Below are 14,590 nucleotides of genomic sequence, written 5' to 3' on the forward strand. Positions count from 1 at the left end.
CCTCACAGCCGTTGCTTATGCTGTCCAAGTATGAAGACGGAGGCTGAAGAAGGACCCCATAGCTGGCCCTTTCTCGTTGGCCGGGCACTCGGATCGGCGGAAATCGTGAGCTTAGTTCGGGGCGCAGGATGCTTGGATCTAGATCTCTAGGCTTGCTCAGACAATTCCAGGTCCAAGTCGATGGATTGAGATAGACGATCTTTGGTTTCCACGAGATCAATGATTCGTTTAGGTAATTGACCGACAGTAACCGGGGGTGTAAAGGCGGGGCGGCCCTGAGTATAACGCAATTCGTCATATGTGCATCGTCGAACTCGTCAGGCAAGACAGGAACGTGCTCACGGCCCGGAAAGAGAGTGAATGTTTCGGCAGACCTCTCCACAGCACATAGAGGTATGCGAATACGATAGTCAGGTTGCGCGTCTGAACAACATGCGAGAATGGCGAAATACTCGGTATTTCGTACGGCATTGACATTCCCGTTTTGGAATAACGGTAGGCGAATTTGCAACCCTTTGTTGTTCAGAGTGAAGGGAGCAGCGTCGTCACTGGCCAGTGATATCTGTTTGCACTTTCGAAAGTCGTCGGGATGACCGGCGAGAAGGTTGCCGTCTGAGGTGGCCCTTGGCTCTTCGTCTTCTGAAGGAAGAAGCCACGCGAGAAACGACTGATCCGGATTGACTTTGAGGTATTCTTCTTGTAATCTTCTGAAAGCTTTGATACCTCCTTCACCGTAAAGCAGTGGCATGTTGACATCGAGGAGACCCATGAGACAGTATGCGATATCCTCACTTCTCTCCGTTTTTCGATCTGCTGCCCAAGCCACTCGTTTGGCGAAGCTCGCTTCACGAAGTTCTCTCCTGGAACCTGCACCACGTAGGAAAGACTCATCGATTCCAGTTATTCCTTGAATTTTGCTTGCCAACTTCTTTCGGGTACCAATCTCTCGCCATGCGGTGTTGTACTCGTGATCTACGTAGAACACGAGGCTTTTGGGCGCGATGAGTTCTTGAAGAGTCCAGCCTCGCGTGAACCACCGGGCCCTTGGAAGTTCGTCGACTTCTTCAACATCTTCAAGGTACGCATAGCATACTTTGGCTTCCTGGTACCAGCGAAACATGGAGTTGATGGATTCCGACAACTCAGCGCTGCTGTTTTTGTCGATGCAGCAGGTATCGCACCAAACATAGTCACATTCGTCTTTCTGTGCTTGTTCGCATGATCGAATAATTTTTCTCCATCCAGCCTTGTTTCTCCAGTCAGCCTTGTTGTTCTCAGGCTGAGACTGCATCTCACTGATGGTGATCTCCTCGGTACCCCATGTGTGAGACAGGATGGCGTATTGGCGTTCACCGCTTGTAAAGTCCTCGAGCTTCAGCGTTTCAAGCTTTTGCGTTTTGACGTTGATGAGTCTCATCGTCGAGGCAAAATTTGATTGAGGATGTGTAGAGTAAGAAGCGAAATGCTGGAGTTGGGGATGAGCTACACCTAGGTAGTGTCAGCCTACGCAGGCTTGGCAGCTGCGCCCCCGTAAGCTAAGTTGAGCCCCCAAACCATCGGCTGTGATCTAGATTACACAGTCAGAGTGTATGCGCAAATTTATACCCTATGAAGTCGATTGCTATCTCCGTGAAGATCTTCAGTCAACTATCTTTGCCTATTGGAGGTTGAAGGTCTTCGCAGGCTCCAGATAAGGCAGGTGCAAATCTTAGTGTAGTTAGCCCAGAGTAAGATGTTGACTTGAGCTGGATGTGCGAATCTTACGGCGCTTGCGAAGTTCTTGTGTCTTTTGTCTAGAGTAAGCTTTGTAAATGCCTTTTCGTAAGCCTTCGATGTTGTTCGTTTCTCAAGTCTTTCTGCGATGCTTCATTGTGGGTAATGTGCTTCCATACACGCAAGCGACACTACCACAACATCCCCTCAATTTACAGTAGACCCATGTATATACGAGCCTCCTGCTTTATTTCGATATCATTTGGCATGATCACATACCCACGAGTAGTGTTTCCATTTATACAGAATCATACATCAAACACTGCCGTTGAACAGCTTCGGTTTCACGTCCCCCCTAGCCTTCGCAGGCAGCAGCTTCAGCAGCCCAAACAAGCCGAATGACAGAACGAGCTGACAAAGCCAGAAAAGTTGACCACCCAGAATATGGTACTTGACGCCAATAGCATATATACTAGTCGCAAGAGCCGGTGCTACGGATCGAATACCACTCTGCGCCGCCAGCGCAACCGCATTGAGTGTACCGAGTGTTTCGTGTGAGGGTGATATATCGTTGAGCGCGAGCTGGACGCTGGCTGTCGTATACGTTAGCGAGGCAAGATACAGGTGTCTCTGGAGACTTACTAAAGGCCATCGACACTCCGCTTGCAAGGACTAGAAGAGGTGGCCCAGTAGCCCAGAAGATGGTAGTATGCCCATGCCGGAGTAGAAAATTGTATACCGGACCGACGATGAATAGAAGTGGCCAGACTGATGCACATAGATAGAGCACATAGCCAGTACCCACGCGCTTGTGTAGCGCAGGGAATACAATGAGTAGCCAGGCTGCCTGAGATACTCCATTCAACGCTGTGCATGCAGCGATGAGCTCTGCGGTGAAGCCGAGGCCACCCAATTTGATGGGTGTGTATTGGGCGACTGGAAAGACGGCTGTGAATGTGAACGCCATGAGCATCACGTAGTTGTATACGACGAGTACTCGCATGACGCCGGGACGGTTGATCAGCTCCCAGGTGGACATGGTGGATTTTGCGGCCTTCTTCTTGTCGCCATGGATATGCAGTGTTTCTTTAACGAAAAGCATCGTTGTGATTGCTGCAGAGATAGCGAGAGCCGATACGACAAAATTAGGAAGCGCGTAGGGATAGTCATGCCAGAACTGCAGTTTGCCAAAGGTTGATGCGAACTTATCGGCGGGGCGTTCGAGTGCACCACCTATAGATTCGTACTTAGCTCATTGTTGGCTCATGGCGTTGCAGAACACATACCTATCAGCGGACCGATGAAGATACCCATATTGCTGGCGAAAGCAAAGAAACTAAAAGCTCGCGCTTGAGTATGCTTAGTACTGTTCTCAGAAATCATTGCCCGGACAGTGAGGACCGTTCCAGCAAAGGCTCCACCCAGGCATCTGAACAATGCCATTTGCCAGAGAGTCTGGCTCATTCCAAAGAGAGTCGTGGCGACAGTCAAGCCCAACAAAGATATGATGAGAGTAGGCTTCCTCCCATATCGATCAGAAGCCTAGATGCCATGTCAGCCAGTGTCTTTCCTCCTTTACAGCAAAACAAGTGGTACTTACCCTTCCCCAAAAGATCATCACACACATCTGCGTCGCACTAAACAGACTCTCAATCAAGCCGGAGTAAAACCCAACATCCTCCTTATCCACATTCCCCACCCTCTCAATCATGAAATTGATATAAGGGAAGATGGAGAAGAAGGATATCGGAGCCACGCATACCGTAAAACACAGGAGAAAGATCTGAGCTTTGGGCAGTGGCCTATCCTGATCTTCTTCTTCGATGTCATCTTGCTGAGATGAAGGGTCGATCGATTGATCCTCTGTTATCGGTGTTGGGTCTACTTGGGTTAGGAGAGGTGTGTTCTCATCAGCGGGTTTGCTAGATGATGTAGACATCCTGCCTGGATAGAGGCCGCTCGGGCGACTTTAGATGCGGAAGTCGCGTGCCGGTTTGAGTTCGGAGGCAATCGCCCCAGTATGACCAGCGTCGCGGCAACAACGATAAATAGTAAAATGAACAACGCAACAGCTGGGTAAGGTAGGGAGGGTCTATATGAGGATTTGAGTCATGTCATGCTGATTCATGCGTGAGATGGAAGGGTGCAAGTAAGCATTTTGCAGAGGAACGCGTCGCTTCGTGCCTTCCCGCGGAGGACACACTTCCGCGCTAGCAGGGATGTCCAACCACTCGTTCGATTTCTACACGTCGTTACTTTGATCGAAAGGCCAGGCACGTTTGCGACGCGTCGCGCGTGTTTGACTGTCGTACGTTCACGTGAATACGTGCCAGGTCGAGGTTTTGAGATACACACAAGCTTGCAGCTGCAGATTGCGTTGTCACATCATCACTGATCACGCAGAGACAGCCAAAGATCGTAAGGGATATGAAAGTGTCCATAGGCTCTAAGCTACAATCTTAAGATCCTACACCCCCATGTGAGCTCAAGCTCCTCCATAACTCAAACACCCAACCATTGGCCCGCTGTGCTATTTTGTGGACAATCGACATGTGTAAAACCCCGGGATAACAAGGCACCAATACAAGGATGCCCCCGCTACTAGGCTTGTCATGATCTCGAGAACCGTACGCAAGAACACGCTAGGAAGAAAACCGTCAGTCGATGGATCGCGTAGACACATGACTTCCAGCACCTTAGAAGCACTTGCGGTGGACGATGGAGGGACCGCTCTCGTCGTACTCCTGCTTTGAGATCCACATCTGCTGGAAGGTGGAGAGCGAGGCGAGAATGGAACCACCGATCCAGACGGAGTACTTGCGCTCCGGGGGAGCGATGATCTTGACCTTCATCGAGGATGGGGCGAGGGCGGTGATTTCCTTCTGCATACGGTCGGAGATACCGGGGTACATGGTGGTTCCACCAGACTGGCTGCTGTTAGCTGTGTTTTGCGAGATTATAGCGTTAAACGTACCATGACAATGTTGCCGTACAGGTCTTTCCTGACGTCGACATCGCACTTCATGATGGAGTTGAAAGTGGTGACGTGGATACCACCGCTCTCAAGACCCAAGACGGAAGGCTGGAAGAGAGCCTCAGGAGCACGGAAACGCTCGTTGCCGATGGTGATGACTTGACCGTCGGGAAGCTCGTAGGACTTCTCCAAGCTGGAGGACTGGCTGGCAGTCTGGATCTCCTGCTCGAAGTCGAGAGCGACGTAGCAGAGCTTCTCCTTGATGTCACGGACGATTTCTCGCTCGGCAGTGGTGGAGAAGGTGTAACCGCGCTCAGCCAAGATCTTCATGAGGTAGTCAGTCAGATCACGACCAGCCATGTCGACACGGGAGATGGCGTGGGGAAGAGCGAAACCCTCGTAAATGGGGACAACGTGAGTGACACCGTCACCGGAGTCGAGCACGATACCGGTGGTACGTCCGGAGGCGTACAGGGACAGGACGGCCTGGATGGAGACGTAGAAGGCGGGAGCGTTGAAGGTCTCGAAGACGATCTGTGTCATCTTCTCACGGTTGGACTTGGGGTTGATGGGAGCCTCGGTGAGCAGGACGGGGTGCTCCTCGGGGGCAACACGCAGCTCGTTGTAGAAAGTGTGATGCCAGATCTTCTCCATGTCGTCCCAGTTGGTAACGACACCGTGCTCAATGGGGTATCGCAGGGTCAGGATACCACGCTTCGACTGTGCCTCATCACCGACGTAGGAGTCCTTCTGGCCCATACCAATCATGATACTGTTTGTTGTTAGACGGCGGAGAGCGTGGGGACTACGGGGGGTTCATCGTACCCATGGTGACGCGGTCGGCCAACGATGGAAGCTGCAAAGCTGTCAGAAGTGCTCTCGAGATGGCGTTCGATCCCGCCGCAGCTGGGAGGCGGAAATGGAGGTACTTACGGAAGACTGCTCGGGGCGCATCGTCACCGGCGAAACCGGCCTTGCACATACCCGAACTGGGGATTGTCAGCTCAAGCTCATTTCATCTCCGAACATGGCGCGCTGTCGTGGAGGACGTCGTCGCGGCTCAGATAAGGCTCAGGCGCGGACAGCCCCTCCACGGCAGGGATGGCGGTGTTGGGCTTCGGGGGGTGCCAACTCACCCATTGTCGATGACGAGGGCTGCGACTTCCTCTGCAGTGGGCAATCGAGGTTAGCAGAGCTCATTGAGATAGAGGGCATGGTGGACGGCGATGGTCAGGACACGGGGCGGTCGGGGTGGAGCTGCTTACCCTCCATGTTGATTGATTAGGGTGAGATTAGAGTAGACGTGGAGTTGTAGATGGGTGTCGATGTAAGAGCGCTGGAGCAATTGAGCGTCAGTGGGAAGGCTCAGAGATGCAGCTAGCGGTGAAAAAGTAAAAAGGGTACGGAGGTGTTCGGGGAGCTTACAAGTTCGGCGGCGGTGTTGAGGTTGAGGTTCTTGTGCGCAGAGGCAAGAACTGGGTGTGCTAAATAAGCGGGTCGGCCTTGCCCAGATTTAGCGGGGTGGCAGGAGCGCAGGCGCGAAGGAGGCTTTGCACGAACGGGCGGCTCCTAAAGGGGATTGTGTATAATTTCAGCGTTGGCGATCTGGCTTCACGACGATAACAGCATTGGGCATCTTATACGTGCTGCCCAAAGTGTGCAGCCTAGAATGGACTCTATCTATCCTGGTGGTACGTACTGGGGGAGTACGCAAGCTCCCCGCCACAGCATCGAGGAAGCTGCTGTCGGCGCACGTCAACTCTACCAGACCGCCAGGCAGCGGTGTTTGATCCTTGGCGTATAGCAATCATCGACACTCCACTAGCACCTACGTGTTCTCGCCGGTGCGCTGTGAATGCACAAGTCAGCGTCGAGCACAAGTCAGTCCCCCAGCCATCCGCGGCTTCGCTCACCGCCAACTCGCCATCCCCGCCCATTCCGAATACGATGGTCACGTGTGCGGAGGGGCAGCAGCAGTGCACCTAGCCAAACGAGCATTCGCAGCAACAATGCCATCCTCGATGTCAACATGTCGTGATTATGTCATTGAGAGCCGACATCGACTAGCTTTTGCACTGCGCCATGTTTATCGTGTTTGTCGGTTTTCCGCCATGTGGTTGATGGTGTTGACAGCTGTGTTGGGCACCATCTCCCATGGAAGGTCCGCGAAGCTGCTGGTCCCCTCGCGAGCGTCGGCGTCATAAGGCCCGCCAAAATTATTCAATGGCTACGCACCCCGCGATCACACACAACCTCCACACAACACACCACACATCCAACGCCTATCCAACACCATGAACGACCCAGGACTAAACAATCTCCTCAAATGGGGTATTCAAAACTCCGAGGCCTCGCGCAATGATGCCGCTGCCGCCAACCAACCGCCGCCTCAAATCGACGCCACGGCGCTGCAACAACTCATGACGGGAATGTCAGGACCTTCGGATGCGCAATTGATGCAGGAAAGCATGCAGGTCATTCAAAACGAAGAGGCCGAGCTGGAGCACCGGACGACCGCCTTCGACAACTTTGAGCAACTCATCGAGAACCTCGACAACGCAAACAACATCGAGAGTCTGGGACTATGGGTGCCTCTTGTCGAACAGTTGGAGAACAAGGAGTCTGAACTCCGATATTACGCTGCATGGTGCTGCGGCACTGCTGTCCAGAACAACATCCGGACACAGGAACGGGTAAGCAATCACAGATCTCGCGCACACTCACAAAACATACTAACGATCCCCAGCTCCTCGTAGTCGGCGCTATTCCCACCCTCGTTCGCATGGCCACCTCAGACACCGAGAAGAAGGTCCGCAAGAAGGCAGTCTTCGCCCTGTCGTCCTCCGTCCGCAACTTCCAGGCTGCGCTCGATGCCGCTGTAGAGCATGTGCCCGCCGAGTTCAAGCCGGAACAGAAACTGGATGCCAACGACATGGAGTCGGTCGATGTTTTGATCAATAAGCTCCGTGAGAGCGTATAAAGGAATCGGTACTGAATTGCATTGGGTCGGCGTTACGGTACTTGACTGGTCAGCATGGGACGGCGCATAGAGGGACAAAAGTTGACCTTGGAGGACGGATGGATAACATACCCAAGATTCGATGGAGTAACGTTCGGGCACAGACTCCCACGGTTATCACGTCGAGCATTGCATAGATTAAAGCAATACGAATTCGATCTCATATGACTCCCAGCACAAGTCCAACCAGCTCGCTGAATGCTTCTCTTCCAATCATGCTTTTGTCCAGTCCCATACCCAGTACGACCATCCTGGTTTCCCTATCGTCGCGCTGCTTAATGGCGCTGGCAATCTGTGTCGCGAGTGTTGAGCCCAGAGTGTCGAGCTCTGCCATAGTACCGCCGAGTATAGTTGTAGCCGTGAGATGGTGCATGGGAAGGAGGTCGGAGTTGGGGTCTTCTTCGTCGCGTTCGAGGTAGGCATTCGAGGTCATGGAGGCATCGGTCGCGGAGATATCAAGGGGTACATGTACCTAGCAGGTGTTAGCAAAAGATACTACAGACAAACAGATATATTCACACACCCAGTGCGCTAGCCGTCCATTCTGTGTCACGGTGATGAGGATCTTGTCCGCAAAGTTGACCGCCGTTGCTGTAGTTTCTATGCTCTTGATCGCTGAAGTGGCCGTACTGGTACGCGCTGGGTATGGGGCGGGCGTCACGACGTAGTCGTCTGAAGTTGTGGGTGCTGCCATGGTGTTGTCCGTGCGATGCGACCGTTGTTGCTGAGGGGTAGCTGATACGCGACGAGCAATGCGACGAAAAGCGAGCGAGTTGATTCGGGCTCTTGGTATAGTAAAAGTATTTAGGCGCGCAGTAGAGTGCTGATGCGACTTTTGCGTTCTGGCGGTCCGTGGTGTTGAATCCAGATCAACAGCCCACTCGACTCGCACCCGGCGGAAGTGCTGCGGAGTTCCCACTAGCGTCAGATCCCCACCAAAAACTTTCGGGCGCTGCGAGCAGTCCTCGACGCTGCAACCACCAAAATGCCCAAGTTCGTGCCGCGACAGCGAAAACACAAGGTTCTGGCCCGTCAGAAGACGCCGGCGCGCGAGGCCACCGTCGACACCAATGCGACCGAGATCTTGCCCCATGATGAGCAGGAGCGCGCCCAAAAGAAGGCTACGCTCAAGGATGAGCTCACCCGAGAGTCGCAGGGCAAGATGAGCGGCAAGAAGAAGAAGCGCCTCGACAAATACATTGTACGTGGAGATACAGCATACAAGACGCCTTTCTTCGTCACTTTGCGCTAGAACTACACCGCGGAGAACTTCATTACTAACTTTTGCAGGATACGAAACTCAAGAAAGAAGAGAATCTCGAACTGCTCAAGAAGCTTGCGACCCAGAAAGTCGACACTAGCTTGTTCCAAAGCTCGAAGAAGCTCGGTCGAGGAGCGGACACCAAGAGGGAGGCAATGAGGCGCGCACTGGCTGAGAGCAGAGCCGGCATAGATGTGGAAAAGAACGAAGGCCTGATACTGGAGAAGCGCGAGGTCAGGGAGGTCGGAGACGGAAGTTCAGACGAAGAAGAAGCGCCGATACCCACCTCGAAAACAAACGCACGACAGATCCCCTCGCAAGCAGCGCAAACCAACGGCTCTTCACGAGAACGAGCGCCATCCCCATCACCCTCCGAGCCCGAAATTGAAGCCTCGGAGCCAACCTCACAGCCCCCCGCAGCGCCACGGCAAACTGGTGGACTCTTTGGAAGCGGATTGAAGAGGCCTCTAGAGGTTGACGAGTCGGGCAAACCCGTTATACAAGTGCGAAAGCGCCGGAAAGGCCAGACCAACAAGCCCGTCGTGGTCGAAGAAGAGGTCGCATGGGAGGGCTTCAGCTCGGGCAGCGAGAACAACGATGAGGGCAGTGGGGATGAATCTGAAGCATCTGTTGCTGAGTCCGACGACGCTGGGTCGAATTTGGAAGAGGAGGCATCAAGTTCCGGATCCGAAGCTTCAGACGAATCTGAAGAGTCTGGAGACTCTGAGGACGACAGCGATGAGGATAGCGATACCAGTCCCGACGAAGAGAACAAGATCGCGAAGAAGGAAAGAACGTCGGCGTTCAAGGCTTGGGCAACTCAGCAGAGAAACGAACAAGTGGGTTTCACTCCGACAAACCAACTCTCCTACGCACCGATTCCGGCGAACTTCAAACCTCGAGCTCCCGAGCAAGATCCTCTGCCCCCAGAACTTGAGACAAGAACGGCGACCGATGCGACACGAAAAGCCTTCAGCGTGAATGTCGAACGGTCACCAGAGATACAAGAGTCAAGATTGCAGCTTCCTATCGTAGCGGAAGAGCAGAAGATCATGGAGGCCATACACAACAACGACGTGGTAGTAGTTTGGGGTGCCACGGGTAGTGGTAAGACCACGCAGGTGCCTCAGTTTCTCCTAGAATCTGGATACGGAGCGCCAGACGGGCCTACACCTGGCATGATTGGCGTTACACAACCGCGTCGTGTAGCCGCTGTCAGTATGGCGAAACGTGTTGGCGATGAACTCGGCGACCAAAGTACGAAAGTGGCATACCAGATCCGATTCGACACGACGACGAGTCCAAAAACCGCCATCAAATTCATGACCGACGGTGTGTTGTTACGAGAGATTACCCAAGATTTCGTCTTGACGAAGTACTCTGCGATTGTCATCGATGAGGCTCACGAGCGCAGTGTGAACACAGACATTCTTATTGGCATGCTTAGCAGGATAGTGGATCTCCGCGCTCAGATGGTCAAAGAAGATCCAAAAAACAAGCCTCTCAAGCTGATCATCATGTCTGCTACTCTACGGATATCAGACTTCACGGAGAACAAGCGCCTGTTCAGGAGTGAGCCTCCGCCACTGATCAAGGCAGAGGGTCGACAATATACCGTTGTAAACCACTTCGCACGTCGCACCCAGCGAGACTACGTTGAGGAGATGTATCGTAAGGTCTGCAGAGGACATCGAAAGCTGCCCAAGGGTGGTATGCTTGTCTTCCTTACTGGACAGAGCGAGATCTCACAGCTGGCGAAGCGGCTGAAGGAAGCCTTCCCCTCCACGCAAGGACGCGAAGTGAAGCATGGCAAAGTCGTGGTTTCTCCAGCGGAGACGCCACTAGAGGCCGAGGATATCGAGCTGGGCGGAGAGGCTGAAGATCAAAACTACCTAGACGACGATGGTTCAGATTCGGAAGGCTCCGTGATAATGGGACTGGATGATGAAGACGACAAAGAGTTCGAGATCGAGGACGAAAAGGTAGAGGACACTGTTATGAACGTACATGTTCTGCCACTCTACTCACAACTGCCCACAAATCAGCAGCTGCGGGTGTTTGATCCACCTCCTGATGGCTCTCGTCTTATTGTCCTTGCGACGAACGTCGCAGAAACCAGTTTGACAATCCCCGGTATCCGTTACGTCTTCGACTGCGGAAGAGCCAAGGAGAAGAAATACGATCTCATCACTGGCGTCCAGAGTTTCGAAGTCAGCTGGATCAGCAAGGCTAGTGCCAACCAGCGATCCGGTCGTGCGGGTCGTACTGGACCTGGTCACTGTTATCGCCTGTACTCATCGGCCGTTTTCGAGCGAGATTTTGAAGAGTATGCAGCTCCAGAGATCTCGCGAACACCGTTGGAGGGCGTGGTGCTGCAGTTGAAGAGTATGGGCGCTCCAGTCGTCAACTTCCCCTTCCCCACATCGCCGGATAGGGAAAGTCTGCAGAAGGCCGAGAATTTGCTTTCATATCTTGGGGCACTGTCTCTAGATGGCAAGGTCACGAAGCTCGGTCACGAACTTTCGTTATATCCTCTGAATCCACGATTCGCCCGCATGGTTGCGATGGGTGTCGCACAGAATCTCGCAGCTGAAACCATCGCATTGGTGGCTGCCCTATCTGTACCGGAACTCATCGTCCCAGAGAACAACCTCGGACTACGTGAGCCCGTCAAAGACCCGGATGCCATCCGCACTGAGCAGGACAACGTCGAAGCCGAAGAGCGCTCCCGACTGCGCAAAGCCTACAATGCCGCACAGGCCAAGATGAGCATCAACGCGAAGCAGAGTGACTGCATCAAGCTCAGCAACGCCATCTGTGCCTACGCGTACGAGCCCGACTCGCACCGGTTTTGCGAAGACATGTTCCTCAATCCAAAGTCCATGAACGAGGCCAGTCAGCTCCGCCATCAGCTCACCAATATCGTCCGGGCACATCGGCCGACCGCTATCGGAGCATACAATGCAAAGCTTCCAGCGCCTTCAGAGCGAAACATTAATCTGCTTATTCAGATATGCGCCGCAGGCTTCATCGATCAGATTGCTATGCGCGCCGATCTTGCTCCTGTGCCTCCTGAGCTCCCGAGGAAGCCCAAGACAGCGATTGATGTGCCATACGTTACTCTGTTCTCATCACAATCAGAGCGTTCGGACGACCCACACTCAAAATATGTCTTTTTACACCCCTCTTCCATACTCGCACGCACACCGCCAGCAAAGATGCCGGGATACATCATCTACTCCCACCTCCAGCGGGCCGCATCATCCACTATTACTGGAAGCCGAACGCCGAAGACGCGCATGCATCCTCTCACTCCCGTTACGAGGCCGCAGATCATCAATATTGCACTCAATACCCCGTTACTACAAGCGAGTAAGCCAAAGGGCAAGATCGTAGATCTCAGTAAAGATGAACGAGAGTGTGAGGTTGAGATGAGTCTCATGGGTGAGAAGGGTAGCCAAGGATGGGGTCTTGGTGTTAGAAAGGTGGTCCAGAGGAAAGAGCCTGGCGGGAGATATGTTATCGAGCGAATACTTGGCTGAGAGTCGTTTGAGCAGTTGTATACACATTGAGCAGCCATGATGTTCATGCTCATAGAGCGGATTGCGAGGGAACATAGCAATATATTATGAGATACCCCACAAATCACTTCCCACATAGACCCCCATCATGTCTTGGGTCACAGGAACCACCCAAGCCACCAGATTCCTAATCCCTCGACACACTCGTCTCAGCCGCCACCTTCTCACTGGCCAGCACCGTAACCTCCTTCTCCTTCTCCACACTACTCCTCCCCACCTTCCCCTCATCATCCCCCCTCGCCACCCCCACACACTTATAACTCCCAAACTGCCTCGCCGACAATCCCGCCTCAAACATCTCATCAATCTCCTCCAACGTCCTATTCTTAACCTCCGGCAAGAAGAAGAACACCCACGTCGCCGCCACCGCACAACTCGGCGCCCAGATAAAGCCATACCGCGGTCCCCAATTCATACTCTGCGGATTAATAAAATACGGCGCCGTAAACGTCGTCAGCCACGCACCCACAAAACCCGCACTAGCCGCCAGCCCAAACGTGTGACTGCGCAGTCTTTGCGTGGGGAGTTCGCCGCCGGAGAGCCAGGCGTAGGTGGAGATCATGCCGTTGTAAGAGAACATGTAGATGGCGGTGAGGCCGACGGTGACTTTTCCTGTGGACTTTGCGTTGGGGGCTTGGTGGTATACGGTTGCGATGATGAGTTGGAGGATGCCGCAGACGAGGAGGCCCGTCATGAGGAGGACGCGGCGGTTGCCGTAGCGGACTACTATGAAGGAGTTTGCGATGAAGGCGATTATGCTGATGGAGGAGAGGACGTTGGACATGGCGAAGGGGTCGGTTACTTTGGCCATGGAGAGGAAGTAGGCTTTGTATGCTTGGGGGGTGTTAGTGTGAACTTTTGGGTGTGGGTTTGATGGTGGTCTTACCGATGATGAACATGGAGCCTGATGCTGCTTGGAGTAGGACAGCGAAGACGGCGAGGAAAGTGCGACGTCGATCGACGGGATTGCTGAACATGTCGAGCCAGCCTATGCCGGAGCTGGATTCTTTTTCCTTTTCGATTGCGGCGAGGATGGCGGTGGCTTCGGCGCGGGAGTCGTGACGGGCAGGACGGAGCCATTCTAGTGCTTTTACACCTTCTTCGAAGCGGCCTTGGAGGATGAGCCAACGTGGGCTTTCGGGTATGAACCATATCGTGCAGATGATGATCAATGGAAACACGTAGATGAGTCCCAGTGGGATGAGGTATGCTGACTTGTCTGGTCGTTTCGCAGTCGCCCAGTCGACAATCGTGCCGATCAAAGTTCCGAAGGAAACGAAAAAGTTGAAGCCGGTGAGGAAGATGCCACGAAGCTCTGCCGTGCTACTTTCTTGTAGATAGAGCTGCGAGAAAGTCATGAAGTAGCCGTTCGCAAAACCGATAATCAGACGGCCGGCGTAGAGCGCTCCGATATTCTCTGTTGCCATCATCATGATGTTAGCCACGAAGCATGTCACACATGCCGCGACCAGACACATGCGTCGCCCGAACCGGGTGGATGGTAAACCAGCAGTTGCAGAGCTGATGAAAGCGCCCAGCGTCATGAGCGAGGAGATGAGCTGCTGTCGCTCGGTAGTGAGGTTCCATCCTAAGGGTGACTTGTCGGTTTGATAGCCAAAGATCTAACGTGTACAGTCAGTTCGCATTCAGTTCCGAAGGGGAAAGAGCGATGCAGTGGTGTCGTACCTTCAAAAACCCCACCATAGCCTGCAACCCTCCAATCATACCAAAATCAAAGCCATACTGAAACGGACTCAAGATAACTACGCCGCATGCAAGGAACAAGCGCGAATGGTCGCGCCATGTATATCCGTTGTTGTCAGACATGGCAAGAGAACCTCACTGGAAGGATTGCAGTCGTTTGAGAAGCTAGATCTGGGGTTATCTGGGGTTAAAGGCCAGAATCCTGCCTTATACTTTGGAGATCATCTTGCCCAGACTGGGTCGGATGCAGTGCCAACCACAGCGACTTTAGCCATCTGCCGAGTCAACGTTATTGCCAAGTCCTCTATGCAGAGACGCATGCGGTTGTTTGACCCCAC

At 53.3% G+C, this 14,590-nt stretch overlaps 6 protein-coding genes across 6 annotated transcripts; 2 read left to right on the forward strand and 4 right to left on the reverse strand.

Annotated features, from left to right (window-relative positions):
* Positions 1-2,028: 2,028 nt before the first annotated feature.
* On the reverse strand, positions 2,029-3,652 carry J4E84_002635 (uncharacterized protein; the record flags this gene model as incomplete). The annotated part of the gene is made up of 4 exons (XM_049385256.1): positions 2,029-2,306; positions 2,356-2,946; positions 3,000-3,255; positions 3,314-3,652. 4 exons carry the CDS (start codon positions 3,650-3,652, stop codon positions 2,029-2,031), a joined length of 1,464 nt encoding a protein of 487 aa, XP_049247279.1.
* Positions 3,653-4,409: 757 nt separating this feature from the next.
* J4E84_002636 (actin) lies at positions 4,410-5,959 on the reverse strand (the record flags this gene model as incomplete). The annotated part of the gene is made up of 6 exons (XM_049385257.1): positions 4,410-4,640; positions 4,688-5,459; positions 5,513-5,543; positions 5,621-5,676; positions 5,824-5,854; positions 5,953-5,959. The coding sequence occupies 6 exons, from the start codon at positions 5,957-5,959 to the stop codon at positions 4,410-4,412; spliced, it is 1,128 nt and encodes a 375-aa protein (XP_049247280.1).
* Positions 5,960-6,981: 1,022 nt separating this feature from the next.
* Positions 6,982-7,667, forward strand: FES1_1 (hsp70 nucleotide exchange factor fes1; the record flags this gene model as incomplete). The annotated part of the gene is made up of 2 exons (XM_049385258.1): positions 6,982-7,380; positions 7,434-7,667. 2 exons carry the CDS (start codon positions 6,982-6,984, stop codon positions 7,665-7,667), a joined length of 633 nt encoding a protein of 210 aa, XP_049247281.1.
* Positions 7,668-7,866: 199 nt separating this feature from the next.
* J4E84_002638 (uncharacterized protein) lies at positions 7,867-8,400 on the reverse strand (the record flags this gene model as incomplete). Its single annotated transcript, XM_049385259.1, has 2 exons — positions 7,867-8,178; positions 8,230-8,400. 2 exons carry the CDS (start codon positions 8,398-8,400, stop codon positions 7,867-7,869), a joined length of 483 nt encoding a protein of 160 aa, XP_049247282.1.
* A 291-nt stretch (positions 8,401-8,691) lies between these two features.
* Positions 8,692-12,509, forward strand: J4E84_002639 (uncharacterized protein; the record flags this gene model as incomplete). The annotated part of the gene is made up of 2 exons (XM_049385260.1): positions 8,692-8,907; positions 8,997-12,509. The coding sequence occupies 2 exons, from the start codon at positions 8,692-8,694 to the stop codon at positions 12,507-12,509; spliced, it is 3,729 nt and encodes a 1,242-aa protein (XP_049247283.1).
* Positions 12,510-12,675: 166 nt separating this feature from the next.
* On the reverse strand, positions 12,676-14,375 carry J4E84_002640 (uncharacterized protein; the record flags this gene model as incomplete). Its single annotated transcript, XM_049385261.1, has 3 exons — positions 12,676-13,382; positions 13,435-14,170; positions 14,235-14,375. 3 exons carry the CDS (start codon positions 14,373-14,375, stop codon positions 12,676-12,678), a joined length of 1,584 nt encoding a protein of 527 aa, XP_049247284.1.
* Between the last annotated feature and the right edge of the window lie 215 nt (positions 14,376-14,590).

Source organism: Alternaria hordeiaustralica, assembly GCF_023758085.1.
Source record: "Alternaria hordeiaustralica strain BMP 2776 chromosome Unknown scaffold_3, whole genome shotgun sequence".
NCBI classification, from domain to species: domain Eukaryota; kingdom Fungi; phylum Ascomycota; class Dothideomycetes; order Pleosporales; family Pleosporaceae; genus Alternaria; species Alternaria hordeiaustralica.